Genomic DNA, 17,298 nt, shown 5'->3' with positions numbered 1-17,298 from the left:
TGAACATCTTTATGAGCCTTTAGTGCTTTGTGAAAGCATCCATCTTGTATAATATTACATAATTGAGGAGCTGTACGTTTGTTACTTTCTTTTGGAATGTAACGAAAGCTGATTTGAATTGAAACTTTGTTTTATTGCTGTTTTAACTGCTCCAGAAACTTCCTTTTGCATTTTTCAGAAACTGCTCAAACTTTCCACAAATATTTTTTAAAATGTTGGACTGAATGATTCAAAGCACTGTTCAGCACTGCATCTCTTAAATGCATAAATGTACCACAAATGTTCCTTTTTTATATGTTCAGTCAGAAAAAAATTCTTTGCATGAATTGTTTTTAGTACACTTTTTCTACATTTTAAACCTGCAATAATCTGTTCAAGTACTTTATCTAAAGCTAAAGTAAACCACAATAGTTAGAATGGGGGAGTGTGTGTTGCAGCTGTATTGTTTCTTACAGCCTCGCTTCATACAATGCCAGTTTTCTACCACAGCTCCTATTCAACCTTGTAACCTTGACATTTGGCTCTTTATCTTGGGTGGGAACTTGTCAAATAAAATCATGTTTCATTGGAAATACGTGGGAAGAAATGCATCTGCAACTTTGAACTGCTGTAGATCGCTTGGTTTAGTGCACAGAAAAAACGGTAGTCCATATGAAGCTGGGTCATTAAGCCCAGCCTGTTTCAGTGCATATTAGACTCTGCCCAGCAGCAAATGTGGGACAGAAATGACCTGTGATTGGAGGAATATCTCCTTTCAGAATTGCTTGTTAAACTTACCCACAGTTTGACCAGTGATTCTGTGGGCTAGATGTATGGCTTGCCGTGAAGAGTTGATAGTGGATTGCAGGCCATGAGTTGTACAAGCCTGTTTTTATAAGGTCAAAGTAGGAAATATAGGAAACTGAACAATGGGCTTCCTTTCTGACTATGTGTTTTAATTTGGTATCTGGGTGATTTCGCTCAGAAACAGTGAGTTGAAGGCTGGGACCAAAAGAGAATTTTCAGGAACTAGTAACCAAGAGCTATCAGGACCCAGGTGTGTTTCTGATTTGGAATTTCTGCGCAGGAATGCGGTGTGCTGCGAGACTCGTGCTTGAGCTAGGGGGACCTTAATCATGAGGTGTTGAAGGAAAGTTGGAGGATTCGTCTAGCTGGTGGCTAGTGGAAATCTCAATCCTTGGAGACAGCGGCAACACTAAGGAGGATCAAAGTGAATCCTTCAGAATTGTGGTACACCTTGATTTAGTCCCAGGAGAAGTGGCAAGATCCTGTAAAGGATAGGGTAATGCTTGGGTGGAAATAAAAATAGAACGGGGACTGTTTTGTTGAGATTTTGCAAGTTTAAAGTATAAGTATTTTGTCGGTAGTACTTGCTTTATTTAATTTTTGTACAGTAAACATTTTGTTTAAAACATGAAATCTTGTGGCATAAGCCTTCCAGTTAATAACTAATTCAATTTTGTAAAAGTTACTAGTCTCTACTGATATCATGATATTTTTGTTTCAATTTTGATGAAATGAAACTGTTGTGATTTACAAGAAGATAAAATAGCATGAGTAGACCATTCAGCCCATTGAACTTACTCTGCTATTTGATAAGTTCATGGCTGATTTGATTGCAGCGTTAACTCCACTTTCTGCCTGCCCCTAAAACCCTTGCGTCCTTTGTTGATCAAAAATCTGAGTTAGATAATGACCCCGGCATCCACTGCTCTCTGGAGAAGAGAATTGCAAATGGGTGGTCCCTTTTTTGAACTCGATTTCTCAAGTTCTCGATTTCCCCCATGAGAGGAAACATCCTTCCAGCATCTGTCGAGCCCCTTCAAATTCTTTTTTTGTTTCAATCAGATCACCGCTAATTCTTCAAAGCCCCAATGAGTATAGACACAACCTGCACAACCTTTCCTCACAAGAAAACTGTTCATCCCGGGAATCAAAGTAGCGAACCTTCTCTGAACTCTTTCCAATACGAGTATAACTCAAGTAAGGAGACCAAAACTGTACACAGTACTCCAGGTGCGGTATCACCAATGCCTTGTACAGCTATAGAATGACCTCGCTCCTTTTATGCTCCATTCCCCTTTTAATAAAGGTCAATATTCCATTTGCCATCCGAATTACTTGCTGTAGCTGCATGCTAACTTTTTGTGATTCATGTACAAGGGTACCTTATACTGTACTGCCGCATTTTGCAGTCTCCCTCCACTTAAATAATACTCTAGGTATATACTTCAGTATTATTTCTCTATGTTCAGAAATAGCAATGTAGAAGTTGTTCTTTAAGCTCCCATTATCATTGCAATAGATGCATTTGAAGCCAGACCACTTATAGTCCTTGCGTTTCTCTGCTTTTTATCACTACATGTCATACTATTTACTCACAGCATAAGTTGATGATAGAGTGTCGATTTGGGGGTAAAATTTCAAATGTTTACAATGGCAGGTGGGAGGATAACTGATTTTTTAAAAGGTGTATTGAAGAAAGTGGTATGAAATCTGCCAAGTGTTTAGACAATATGTGTATTGAAAAATAACTTGTCAATAGAGAACTGAGGAAAATGGGAATTTTGACCTCAGGAGATGGTAGGTTTCCTAGAATCAGACTTTTGATGTTTTCTTTGTGATATCCAGGTAGAATGCTTTAATTATGAATTTTATATTGTGGATGTAAAATTAAGTGGGACGGTAATGTATATCAAATGTGATTTAATAAATGGGTGAAGTGGTATGCAAAGCTTTGGATGGTAATTGTATTTATAAAATCAATCACATAGGGAGATGAAAACGTAGCTGCAAAGCAATCTTCAAAAATAACTACAACATTTATTGGCAATTGTTAATACATCGGGAGTGACGTTTTGTATTGGTAGAATTGTGAAGACCCAGCACCAGGTAACTTGTATTGCTGTGCAAATGTCTGAAAAACACTCCCGACTGTTGTTTTCAAATGACCTTTTTGTTCAACAGAGAGGATAAAAAGGAGATAAATCAGTGGTTTCTGAAACGGGGTAAGAAAAACCCCATTGTAGTTATACAAAAATTCTGATGCTTAGGACTCTGCTCAAGAGAATGCTTTGGCAAATTTAGTGGAGGTGTGCAATTCCTCTTGTGGTGACGTGGGAACTTCCTCATAACTTTCATGGACCAACGTCATTTGTTTGTATCTGAGCAAATGTGTTTTATGTTTTGTTTTAGGATGAAAATTCTGATTTTGTGTTAAAGGATGTTTTTGTTAACGATAGGGCGTTCTATCTATTCCTACCTATCTATAATTTATTCAATTATTAAAAGGTCATTTGCAATAGTACTCAAGTCAGTGCTTCCCAAACTATTGGGCATGGGGGCACAGTGGTTAGCACTGTCACCTCACAACGCCAGGGACCCGTGTTCAATTCCGGCTTTGGGTCACTGTCTGTGTGGAGGTTATACGTTCTCCCCGTGTCTGCGTGGGTTTCCTCCGGGTGCTCCCGTTTCCTCCCACAGTCCAAAGATGTGCAGGTCAGGTGGATTGGACATGATAAATTACTTCTTGGTGTTCAAAAGGTTAGGTGGGGTTATTGGGTTACGAAGATATGGTGGGTTGTGGGCCGAGGCAGGGTGTTCTTTGAGAGGGTCGGTGTAGACCCGAAGGGCCAAATGGCCTCCTCCTGCATTGTAGTGATTCTAGTCTATGATTCTATAATTCCAATATTTTAAAAAATATATATTTTTATTCTCTCTCTCATTTTCTCCCATATTTATACCCACCAACAATAAACAATAAGCAGTAACGAATACAATGTCAATCCCCATATCAACAACAACAATCCCATCCTCCCACCAAACCCCCAAACAGCAGCCCGCATGTTAACATAAACAAATAACAAAAGGAATCAGGAATCGCCCATAGTCACCATTAACACACACCACCCCCTCCCCAATGTTCGATGTTATCCAATTCTTGAAAGTGCATAATGAATAACACGCATGAATTGTAGAACCCCTCCATCCTGCCCCTCAGTTCAAATTAATCTTCTTGAGTTAAAAATTCCAACAGGTCCCCCCCGCCACGCCAGGGCACAGGATGGAGAGGTTGCTCTCCATCCCAACAGGATCCGCCTTCGGGCGATCAACGAGGCAAAGGCTACAACATCTGCACCCGTTTCCAACCCCGGCTGGTCCGACACCCCGAATATGGCCTCCCGAGGTCCGGGTCCAGTTTCACGTGCACCCTAAACACCTCCTTCCAGTAATCCTCCAGCTTTCGACAAGACCAAAACATATGAATGTGATTCACCCCCCGCAACGTTCACACACATCTTCTACCCCCTCAAAGAGCCAGATCATCCGTGCCCTTGTGAGGTGTGCTCGATATACCACCTTCAGCTGGAGCAGCCCCAACCTCGAGCATGAGGTGGTGGCGTTCACTCTCCGGAGCACCTCACACCATAATGCACGAGATGGAGGCGTTTCACTCTCTGGAGCACTTCACACCAGAACGCATGAGGTGGAGGCGTTTCACTCTCTGGAGCACTTCACACCAGAACGCATGAGGTGGAGGCGTGCACTCTCCGAGCACTTCACACCAGAACGCACTAGATGGAGGCCTTCACTCTCCAGAGCACTTCACACCAGAACGCACAAGGTGGAGGCGTGCACTCTCTGGAGCACCTCGCACCAGAACTCTATAATTCTAATATGACCCAATTGAGAAATGAATACGATCTGAGGTGGAAACAAAAACAAAATCACAATAAAGTATCATAATAATGTGCAGTATATAATTATTCAAGTCTCTGAAGCTATTTCAGGAAACCTCTGACGTAGTTATATAGAAACATAGTTATGCCACGGAACACCTGATCGAAATTGCCCCAGCCAATCAAAGTGTCCATTGCCAGGAGTTCGACTTGTAATTGGTTACTTCTCATTACCAGGATAATAAGAGTGGGTGGGCGATTGAAACATGCCAGAAAGTGAAAAGTAATGATAAAAGCAATTTTTAAATTATTTTAGAGACAGCAAATTAAAGATTGGGACATGCATGAGATTAACGTAGAAACTGAAATATTATAAGCTTTTAAAACCGATGGATTTATTTTTATTCATATCTGGAAATAGAACATTCCATAAATATAAAATTCGTTTTGCACTTTTGTTGAGCACTTTTGAACTTTGTATGCCATTAGAAAAAACAATTACACCTCGGGGCACAACTTTTTCAAGGGTGTTAACATTATTCATATGTTCGCACAGTGAGGCCAGTCTGTCAATTCAAATGATTTCCATCTGTGGCGATTTCAACAGCGCACCCTGTGGCAGAATGGAGAATTTCTGTTTTCTGCACTGTAATGATGGTGAACGCAGACTGTTTTGTTGTCATTACAATGGCAAAATTCAGGCCACTAATGCTGTATAGTTTCCGGGACTTGTTCCATCTCCCTTTTTAATTATTGGAATAACATTTTGCTGAATTCTCCGGGCCCCAGCCGCGTATTTTACTGCCGCGCGCTATTTGCTGACAGCAGGATTCTATCATCCCGCTGCTTGTCTATGTGATTTCCCATTGTAACCACCCCATGTCGCCAGGAAAACCCACAGGCAGGGATGCGCTGCCATTGGGAAAATTGAATCGCAATGATCTGAGAATTCCAGCCATTAGCTGTCTGCTAATCCTCTTGGCACTAGTCTCTTCTGTAATGATTTGTTATGTATTTACTCAATGGTGCCTCTCTTAAGCCCCTCACCCAAAACAACCTTTGAAACCATCAACCCACCAGAGAAAAAATAAATATAAACATACATTTTTAAAAAATCACAACCACTCCCACATACCACCTCCAACATCAAAACACCCCACATAAACCCCGATCAACTTGCACCCAACCCATGTTTTTCTCCATTTGTGGGAAGGCAATAATGTAGTGGTGTTGTCACTGGACTAGTAATCTAGAGACCCATGGTAATGCTTTGGGGTCCCGGGATCAAATCCCACCATGGCAGAAGATTAAATTTGAATTCAATTTTTAAAAATCTAGATTTAAAAGTATGATGATGGGCAGCGGTGGCCTAGTGGTTAGCACAGCTGCCTCACGGCGCTGAGGTCCCAGGTTCGATCCCGGCTCTGGGTGACTGTCCGTGTGGAGTTTGCACATTCTCCCTGTGTTAGCGTGGGTTTCACCCCCACAACTCAAAAATGTGCAGAGTAGGTGGATTGGCCACGCTAAATTGCCCCTTAATTGGAAAAAATAATTGGGTAATCTAAAAAATTTTTTAAGTATGATGATGATCATGAAACCATTGCTGATTGTTGTAAAAACCCACCTGGTTCACTCCATAGGAACATATGAAGAGGAGGAGGCCATTCGGCCCTTCGAGCCTGCTCCACCATTCATTATGATCATGGCTGATCATAGAGTTCAATATCCTAATCCCGCCTTCCTCCCCCCCCCCCCCCCATATCCCTTGATCCATTTTGCCCCCAAAACTATATCTAATTCCTTCTTGAAATTAACACTGTTTTTGCCTCAACTACTTTTTGTGGTAGTGAATTCCACAGATTCACCATTCTCCGAGTGAAGAAATTTCGCCTCAGCTCGGTCCTAAAAGATTTACCCCATATCCTCAAACTATGACCCCTAGTTCCGGGCTCCCCCACCATCGGGAACATTCACTCATCTAAACTGCAATGAATATAATCCTAACTGATTTAGTCTCTCCTCATATGACAGTCCCGCCATCCCAGGAATCAGCCTGGTAAACCTTTGCTGCACTCCCTCCATAGCAAGAACCCCCCCCCCCTCCGCCCTCAGTTGGGAAACATTGACAAATAAGTAATTGGTTACAGTGACACCCAGAAAAAGCTATCGACCACCTGCACTTTGTAGCCACTGATGTAGACAGGGAGTGTGTGTCGTGCTACGCTTCCTGAAGTCAATGATCAGTTCCTTGGTTTTGCCGACATTTAGAGAGAGGTTGTTTTCAGTACACCATGCAACCTGTTTTCGGTACACCATGCAACCAAGTGTTCTATCTCCCTCTGTAGTCTGATTCGTTGTTGTTTGAGATAAGACCCACCACAGTCACATCATTTCCGGCGCTGCCTCCCCAAGCTCCTGTCCGAGGACGAAATTGAGCAGGGCAGGGTTACGGACTTGTATGGGGAGCTGATAAAGATTGCCATCCAAGATGGCGCCGGAGCATGGCGACTCTCTGCGAGCAATCTCACCCAGACCCTTTTCTTTTATCTCTTATCACCGTTCTGACTTACTAAAACTCTTTTCCACTTCATATATAATTACTAATAATGTTCTTCTCTGCTCTTGCTCATGTATTTTCTTTGTTTGGCCCCTTGTTTCGCACTGTAACCAATCACTGTTTGCCGATGTACCATTTATCAATATACGCTGTTGGATTATTCTTTTTTGTCTACTCTATGTACTGCGTACATTCCCTTGGCCGCAGAAAAATACTTTTCACTGTACTTCGGTACTTGTGACAATAATCAAATCAAGAGGGAGTGTGCTCCCATAAAGGTGGTCGGGCGCAGGTGGGAGGAGGAGTTGGGGGCCGGAATGAGGCGCGAAGCTCTGCGGAGGGTGAATGCATCCTCATCGTGTGCTATCCAATTTAAGGTGGTGCCTAGAGCTCGCATGACTGTGTCCGGTATGAGTCGGCTCTTCTTGGGGGTAGAGGATAGGTGTGTGCGGGGGAGGGGCTGGCGAACCATATGTATATGTTTTGGGCATGTCCAAGGGTGAGGGTGTTTTGAAAGGGATTTTTGGATGTAATGTCAAAGACTTTGGTAGAGGTAGCTGGTAGAGGTAGCTCCGAGTCCAGAGGTGGCAATGTTTGAGTTTCGGAGGATCTGAGAGTACAGGTGGAGAGAGAGGCTTTTTCTGAGGTGCAAGTCTCTTAAGGATATCTTTGTAATGAGACATGAAGGAATACCGCTTCACACACATGCATCTCAAAACTGCAGAATGCATAACCAATGGGTTATTTACAATATTTCTATTGAGTGACTTGGATGAAATCAATTTACTTACAATCATTTAATTCTTCCATGTTCTTAGTTTCTTATATTACCTTCTTACGGTCATCAGGCCATAATGATAGTTTCTCCCAGGATCTTGAGGCTGATAAACATGCAAGCATCATCTATCTAGGTTAAGCCCACTCTAGTACTTCAGTCGAAACACATGAAATTCTCTTGTGCTGCTTTCTTATTTTGTTGGTTGCCAGTTGACATTTTAACCCATTTTCATAAATACGGCTACTAGCAATATCTGTATGGATTTGGTAAAACCAGAGCCAGAGGAAAATTGTTGGCCGGAATTCTCTTTTCCCGACGGCAGCACACCCCCGCCCATGGGTTTCCTGGCGGCGTGGGGTGGCTTCAATGGGAAATTCCATTGACAAGTAGTGGGTAGTGGAGAATCCCGCTGCCAGTGACTGGTGCACCACCTAAAAACACATGGCTGGGGGACCGGCGAAACCAGCCCGTTATTTGCAAGTTAACAAAGATAGCGTAGGAATTTTGTCTGGCGCACGTCAAAACTGGGATTGAGTTGCTGATCTCAGCTAATTTGCTGCTCAAGATTAATGAAGAAAGGGAGATTAACTTCTGTAAGTGTGTCTTGCACCAGCCCTTTTATCTTGTGTACTTGGAAACCAATTGTGAAAGTAGTTCATTGCTTATTTGGAGAAAATTGCCTGCAAGTGTTTACAATTATTCTGAGGTACACTGTACTTAAGTGCTATAAAAAATGTAGTTACATACTAAATGTTAAACATCTATGCTTTATTACAAGATTGTCTGATGTTTTTAGGGCCATTAATTTGATTCCAGTGGGATAAAGTGCTATTTGCCATGTATAGCGATCTATTTTTGTAGAATGTATTAAATGTGTTTGTAAAATGAGTCGGTAACTGAGCAAAATAGAATCAGGTACCATTCAAGATTACTTGGGTGGAAAGGAATTAATTACCTTTTGTTTTCAAACTGGTCTAGTTTTTGAGTTGGGGGTGGGGAATAAACTTGAGTCAGCAAATTGCATTAATAATTTGCCGGAACCTTAATAGGTTAAATAGAGAGATGTGTCTGTGTTCTAATTTTTATTTTGTCTGTGATCTGTAACCTTTTTGACCGTACAAGGATAATATAATTTAAAACATCAATTGTGAAACTTGTGTTGGAGTTAAATGTAAAATGTCATGTTTTCAATCATTATTATTGTAGTTGTTTGGGCATTTTTATAGTGCTGTGCAATATGCAGAATTTATGATAACGGAATAGAAGTGTTTAAGTTTACATGATATTCTATTTTTTTTCTTTCTTGTCCAAATAAAAGGTATTGGAAAGAATGTGATCTGTGAGAAAGCAGCTACTTCAGGGGATGCCTTCAAAATGGTGAAAGCAGCTCGTTACTATCCTAAACTCATGAGCATTGTCGATAATGTGCTTCGGTTTCTACCAGCATTTGTCAAGATGAAGCAACTAATTGAAGAAGGCTACGTTGGTAATGTCATGATCTGTGACGTACGTGTATATTGGGGCAGTCTTCTCAGTAGCAAATATAACTGGATCTGTGATGAACTGATGGGTGGCGGTGGACTTCACACAATGGGCACCTATATTGTAGACCTCCTGACTCACTTGACCAATAAGAGGGCTGAGAAGGTCCATGGCCTCCTAAAAACATTTGTGAAACAAAATGACAACATTCATGGAATCCGACATGTTACTAGTGATGATTTCTGCTTCTTCCAGATGTTAATGAATGGTGGTGTGTGTAGCACTGTTACGCTCAACTTTAATATGCCTGGCCCATTTATCCATGAAGTCATGGTTGTGGGATCAGCAGGACGTTTGGTTGCTCGAGGAACAGACTTATATGGACAAAAAAACTCTTCCTTCAAGGAGGAGCTGCTGCTTGCTGATACCATGTCAATAAATACACCTGGGCTGCTAGAGAAAGCATACAGCGATATTCCCCTCATGTATTTAAAAGGTATTGTTTACATGGTGCAAGCCTTGAGCAAGTCCTTTAAGGATCAAGAAGATCGGCGCACCTGGGCACACAAGCCAGTTTCAATGGCTGCTTCCTTTGAAGATGGCCTTTATATGCAAAGTGTTGTGGATGCTATTAAGAGATCGAGCAGGTCTGGGGAATGGGAAGTCATTGCTGTGATAACAGAAGAACCAGATTCCAATCAGAATCTATGCGATGCCTTGCAACGTAATAATCTGTAGTAAAGAGCAGACAAATGTCATCCAAAAACAGATCCCAATTTCAATTTAAATTAAGATCATATTTAAGGTACCGAAACAATTTCAGGCTAGTTTAAGTACATTAAGGGTATTGTATTTATATTTCTGTAGTTTTAGCATACACAGTTACAGTTGCTCTAGTGTAAAAGTAAATTAAATAATCCTATTCCATTCTGAAGTTCTAAAAATCCAAAATTTGATCAATGTGTCTTTCTGTTGACTATTTCAGCAAGCTGCCATTTAACAGTAGTTGATAGGCAAAATATTAGAATTACACAGGCATTGAAATGATGCATGCTTGGTCATTCCTAAAGCCACCCTGGAGGTGAAATTGATGCATTCAACATTACAAAATCAAAGCGTATAGGCAGAAAAATGCAAGTTTATATCCATAGAAATTTAAGCAATAGTTCCAATAGTAAGACAGTCTTGAAAACTGTGGCTGGCTGTAAATTGTGCATTTTCCTGTTTTGCATTGTTGCTTATTTGTGGACTAGTACATTTAAAATTCCAAAAGAAACTAAGCCTCGATCTTAAACATTTTCCCTCTTCCCTGAGGTTAAATTGCACATTTAATGTGATGGTAAGTCTAGCTCTGTTTGAGAATTGGACGATTGTTGTGAGCCAGATAATTCTCAGCCTGATGAATACTGAATCTGATCTTGGAGACAGTGATGTCATGGGCATAGTTATTTCTGTAGAACCCAACGTGATCACCATAAGGGTGTCCATTACCTTTTTTTTTGGAGGGAGAAAAAAATCATCTTATTCATATAGGAAACAGAAAGCACAAACAGTTTTGAGTAAGTTCTGGTGCCTTTAAGCTTTTTAATTAATCGGATTTGCTTAAATTTTGGTAAATAAAGTAAAACTGTCTGTGATGACATGAACTCTGTAGAATGAAGATGTCTAATTATCTGTTGTGCCTTATGTGGGCCAGCCTCTACATCCCTGCCCTGCCTTTTATGTACAAACCAAATGTTCGAACACTCTAGCCCGGCCAATTGTCAGACACCATTTTTTAGCGATCATTTCAAGGCAACCAATTATTCTTTAGTATTTAAGCAATTAAATAAGATTTTTTTCTTTCAATACAATGTTTACAAACTGATGTTCTGTTCAAACAAAGGTTTATTAGTTCATTAAACTGGCTATTGATCAGACATGGGGAAAAACAAATGCTGAGCACGAGTCAAGCTCATAAAAATACATATTTTCTGCATGAGAAAGACTAATTAGAAGGGTGGGGATGGAATAAGGTGGGGAAGTGATTCTAGTTTCAGATTTTCAGAATGTATATTCTGTATTTGAACAGCATTGCAAAAATGGCTGGAATGTTTTTGTACTGTGCTGCATTTGTTTTCCACTTGAATATTGACAATTACTGTAATAACCATAAAACATATTTTATGGACCTGTAGGTCTTAGTTTTTAAATACATCCAAGTTGTACATTTTTTGTCATGGTTTTAAAAAAAATCTAAATTTACTTTTTCGAACTGTTTGTATATGTTGACTCCAAAGAGATATTTATTACAGTCTTTAGTATTTTTATGAAGATGTGTTTGCTTTACAAGATTGTTCAAGATGGGAAATGAATTAGTGTTCAAATATACAGCAAGACTGTTTCACTGAAATAGTTAAACTGTACGGAAAATTGGTTGACTATAGATATTTATTTTTCGTTAAATTCACATATATATGGGTTATTTATATTGAGGTTTGTTTTCCATTGATAGGGGTTCAAACATTAAACTTAGTTTTCCTCTGTAAATTGCTAAAAAATGAAAATGTTTATTTAAGACTATTTTTGTTAAAAGTATTGGTATCCTGGTAATATATAGAGCTTTGGGAAGTAGTTTTGGGTCCATATGTCACATAATTGCTTATAGATTTACTATACAAAAGACAAATTTATATGCAGTTAAAACTTGTGGTCACAAACCTATTCATTCTTAGCGGGTGGTTTTTAAGCAGTACAAATAAAGCGTGAAACTGAAGCAACGTCTATCTTGGGTTTGATTACTGTTCTGTTCTTCTGCATCCAAGAAATGCAGGTTTTGCTATATTTGGGGAATATGCCTGTTGTGTGTTCTGGTCTTTGAGTTCTAGCATGTTGGTAAAACTGTTGAACATTTCTGAGCCAGTAAACTTTTTACTGTGTGTCAGAAATAAAAATGGATTTTTAGAACTGACGTTTTGGTTTGCTTTTTTAAAAAAAAGACTACTTCATAGTGTGTTCCATGCAGTTCACTTCACAGCATGGTGATTAGCCTGTTTAGTGGTATGTTTCTGTCAAGTGGCTTTGATAAATCACACTTTCGTTTTTTTTAATAAACATTTTATTGAGGTATTTTTGGTTTTACAACAACAACAAATAAACAGTGTACATGAATCTATAAACATAGTGCAAAAGCCATCTCCCTCCCTTACAGGTCCCACATTTATTAACCTAATCTAAGCTAAACCCGGCCCTTCTGCTGACGATTAATTTTCCGCAAAGAAGTTGACGAACGTTTGCCACCTCCGGGCGAACCCTATCATTGACCCCCTCATGGTGAATTAAATTTTCTCCAGACAGGGAAAGCTTGCCATGTCTGATAGCCAGGTCTCCGACTTCGGGGGTTTTGAGTCCCTCCAAGCTAATAGTATCCGTCTCCGGGCTACCAGAAAGCAAAGGCCAGAACGTCTGCCTCTTTCTCCTCCTGGATTCCCGGGTCTTCCGACACCCCGAAAATCGCTATCTCTGGACTTGTGCCACCCTTGTTTTCAACACCGTGGAATTGATATCTGCAAACCCCTGCCAAAATCCCCTAAGCTTTGGACATGCCCAGAACATGTAGACATGGTTCACTGGTCCTCCCGCACATTTTGCACACCTGTCTTTCAACCCAAAGAATCTGATCATCTGGGCCACTGTCATGTGAGCCCAATGAACGACCTCCCAGCTCCTCCTCCCACTTGCGCTAAAGATCCTCAGTCTGCGTCTCCTCTGACCTCATAAGTTCCTTGTAAATGGCAGAGACCCTCCCTTCTCCCACCCACCCTCTGGAAACTACCCTGTCCTGAATCCCTCTTGGTGGTAGTAGCAGGAAGGTTGAAACCTGTCTACGTAGGAAGTCCCGCACCTGCAGATACATGAATTTATTTCCCCTCGCCAATCCAAACTTATCTTCCAGCGCCCTCAAACGCAGAAAACTCCCCTCTATAAATATATCCCCCATCCTCTCAATCCCTGCTCTCCGCCATCTCCGGAATCCTCCATCCATACTTCCCGGCGCAAACCAATGATTATTACAGATTGGAGACCAAACCAATGCTCCATCTGCTCCCACATGCCTCCTCCATTGCCCCCAGACTCTCAGGGCTGCCACGAGTACGGGGCTGGTGGAGTACCATGCCAGCGGGAACGGCAGAGGCACAGTTACCAACGCCCCCAAACTGGTGCCCTTGTATGAAGCCGCCTCCATTCGCTCCAATGACGACCCTCCCCCCACCACCCACTTGCTGATCATGGCTATATTCACCACCCAGTAATAGTTACTAAAATATGGCAACGCCGGCCCACCCTCTCCCCGACTCCACTCAAGCATTACCTTCCTTACTCGCAGGTTCTTGCCCACCTAAACAAAGCCAGTGATCACTTTGTTGACCCATTAAAAAAAGGACCGTGGAACAAAGATGGGGAGACACTGAAATACAAACAGGAATCTCGGGAGGACTGTCATCTTCACCGTCTGCACCCTCCCAGCTAGTGACAATGGAAGCGCGTCCCTCCTCTGAAAATCGTCCTTCATTTGGTCTACTAGTCGGGCCAGATTTAATTTATGCAGTTGGTCCCATTCCCACACTACTTGGATGCCTAGGTACATAAAGCTTCCCCCTACTAATCTAAACGGCAGCTCCCCCAATCGCCTCTCCTGTCCCCTCGCCCAGACCGCAAACATCTCACTTTTCCCCATATTTAGCTTATGCCCCGAAAACTGGCCAAATTCCCCTAGAATCCTCATGATTTCTTCCATCTCTAGGGAACAAGCGGTCCTAGATCTGGTCCTGTGTAATGAGACAGGATTGATTAATAATCTCATAGTTAGGGATCCTCTTGGAAGGAGCGATCACAATATGGTGGAATTTAAAATACAGATGGAGGGTGAGAAGGTAAAGTCAAACACTAGTGTTTTGTGCTTTAAACAAAGGAGATTACAATGGGATGAGGGAATAACTAGCTAAGGTAGACTGGGAGCAAAGAATTTATGGTGAAACAGTTGAGGAACAGTGGAGAAGCTTCCAATCGATTTTTCACAGTGCTCAGCAAAGGTTTATACCAACAAAAAGGAACGACGGTAGAAAGAGGGAAAATCGACCGTGGATATCTAAGGAAATAAGGAAGAGTATCAAATTGAAGGAAAAAGCATACAAAGTGGCAAAGATTAGTGGGAGACTAAAGGACTGGGAAATCATTAGGGGCAACAGAAAGCTACTAAAAAAGCTATAAAGAAGAGTAAGATAGATTATGAGAGTAAACTTGCTCAGAATATAAAAACAGATAGTAAAAGTTTCTGCAAATATATAAAACAAAAAAGAGTGGCTAAGGTAAATATTGGTCCTTTAGGGAATGAGATGGGAGATTTAATAATGGGAGATGAGGAAATGGCTGAGGAACAACAGGTTTTTTGGGTCAGTCTTCACAGTGAAAGACATAAATAACATACCAGTGACTGATGGAAATGAGGCTATGACAGGTGAGGACCTTGAGATGATTGTTATCAGTAAGGAGGTAGTGATGGGCAAGCTAAAGGTTGACAAGTCTCCTGGCCCTGATGGAATGCATCCCAGAGTGCTAAAAGAGATGGCTATGGAAATTGCAAATGCACTAGTGATAATTTACCAAAATTCACTAGACTCTGGGATGGTCCCGGCGGATTGGAAATTAGCAAATGTGACACCACTTTAAAAAAGCAGGTAGGCTGAAAGCAGGTGATTATAGGCCAGTTAGCTTAACTTCGGTAGTAGGGAAGATGCTGGACTCTCTCATCAAGGAAGAAATAGCGAGGCATCTGTATGGAAATTGTCCCATTGGGCAGACGCAGCATGGGTTCATAAAGGGCAGGTCGGCCTAACTAATTTAGTGGAATTTGTTGAGGGCATTACCAGTGTGATAGGTAACGGGGAGCCAATGGATGTGGTATATCTGGATTTCCAGAAAGCCTTTAACAAGGTGCCACACAAAAGGTTGCTGCATAAGATAAAGATGCATGGCATTAAGGGTAAAGTAGTAGCATGGATAGAGGATTGGTTAATTAATAGAAAGCAAAGAGTGGGGATTAATGGGTGTTTCTCTGGTTGGCAATCAGTAGCTAGTGGTGTCCCTCAGGGATCAGTGTTGGGCCCACCATTGTTCACAATTTACATAGATGATTTGGAGTTGGGGACAAAGGGCAACGTGTCCAAGTTTGCAGACGACGCTAAGATGATGGTAAATCAAAAAGTGCACAGGATACTGGAAGTCTGCAGAGGGATTTGGATAGATTAAGTGAATGGGCTAGGGTCTGGCAGATGGAATACAATGTTGACAAATGTGAGGTTATCCATTTTGGTAGGAATGACAACAAAAGGGATTATTATTTAAATGGCAAAATATTAAAACATGCTGCTGTGCAGAGAGACCTGGGTGTGCTAGTGCATGAGTCGCAAAAATTTGGTGTACAGGTACAACAGGTGATTAAGAAGGCAAATGGAATTTTGTCCTTCAATGCTAGAGGGATGGAGTTTAAGACGAGGGAGGTTATGCTGCAATTGTATAAGGTGTTAGTGAGGCCACATCTGGAGTATTGTGTTCAGTTTTGGTCTCCTTACCTGAGAAAGGATGTACTAGCGCTGGAGGGTGTGCAGAGGAGATTCACAAGGTTAATCCCAGAGCTGAAGGGTTTGGATTACGAGGAGTAGTTGAGTAGACTGGGACTGTACACGTTGGAATTTAGAAGGATGAGGGGGGATCTTATAGAAACATATATAAAATTATGAAGGGAATAGATAGAATAGATGCGGACAGGTTGTTTCCACTGGTGGGTGAAAGCAGAACTGGGGGCATAGCCTCAAAATAAGTGGAAGTAGATTTAGGACTAAGTTTAGGAGGAACGTCTTCACACAAAGGGTTGTGAATCTATGGAATTCCTTGCCCATGAAGCAGTTGAGGCTCCTTCATTAAATGTTTTTAAGATAAAGATAGTTTTTTGAAGAATAAAGGGATTAAGGGTTATGGTGTTCAGGCCGGAAAGTGGAGCTGAGTCCACAAAAGATCAACCATGATCTCATTGAATGGTGGAGCAGGCTCGAGGGGCCAGATGGCCTACTCCTGCTCCTAATTCTTATGTTCTTACGTAAGACTTTAAAAAAAAAAAAAAAAAAAACCTTTCAGCAGAAGCACATCAGGTTAAAGTCACTACTAAGAGCAGTTATTAGTTTTAAATCACCAAAGGATCAATTTACATTCTTTAGGTTACAGAGAGAGACTCTAATACACCTTCTGGCTGTGACTGCAACTATCCAAACTCTGAAAACGAATCTAAAACACACCCTGCAGCAAACAGCCTAAAACAAAAGTAAAAAGCTGACACAGCCCAGCTCCACCCACTCTCTGACATCACTGCTGTAAAAAATACCCATTTCTTAAAGGTACTCTCACTACAGATATTTATATTATCACCCATTTCTTAAAGGTACACTCACTACAGATATTTATATAAACACACATTTCTTAAAGGTACTCTCATATGACACATCCAATCTACCTAGGCCAAATCACTTCTCAGTTTTGTAAGATTTGCCTTATTCCACTTTGAAACTTTTACTCCTCATTTATCTTTGTCCTTTTCCATAATAATACTAAATCTAACTGAATTGTGGTCATTATCCCCATATGGTCATCCGCTCGCTGTCACTTCACCCACTTGCCCATCTTCATTTCCCAAGACTAAATCCAGAATTGCGAGACCTCTAGTTAGGCATGTCATGTATTGTTTTAAAAAATATTTCTGGACACAGTAT

General features: G+C 41.1%; 1 protein-coding gene across 1 annotated transcript in view; it reads left to right on the top strand.

Annotated features, from left to right (window-relative positions):
• LOC119971362 (glucose-fructose oxidoreductase domain-containing protein 2-like) overlaps positions 1 to 12,442 on the top strand; it is a 64,775-nt gene extending 52,333 nt beyond the window's left edge. Inside the window, exon 3 of the mRNA XM_038806796.1 lies at positions 9,333 to 12,442. Within this exon, the coding sequence (XP_038662724.1) occupies positions 9,333 to 10,234 (902 nt within the window). The 3' untranslated portion in view covers positions 10,235 to 12,442. The remainder of the gene's footprint in view (positions 1 to 9,332) is intronic.
• Positions 12,443 to 17,298: the final 4,856 nt, after the last annotated feature.

This window comes from Scyliorhinus canicula, chromosome 9 (genome assembly GCF_902713615.1).
Source record: "Scyliorhinus canicula chromosome 9, sScyCan1.1, whole genome shotgun sequence".
Taxonomy (NCBI): Eukaryota; Metazoa; Chordata; class Chondrichthyes; order Carcharhiniformes; family Scyliorhinidae; genus Scyliorhinus; species Scyliorhinus canicula.
Note: the sequence above shows the minus strand (reverse complement) of the source record. Positions and strands in the feature narration are given on the sequence as shown.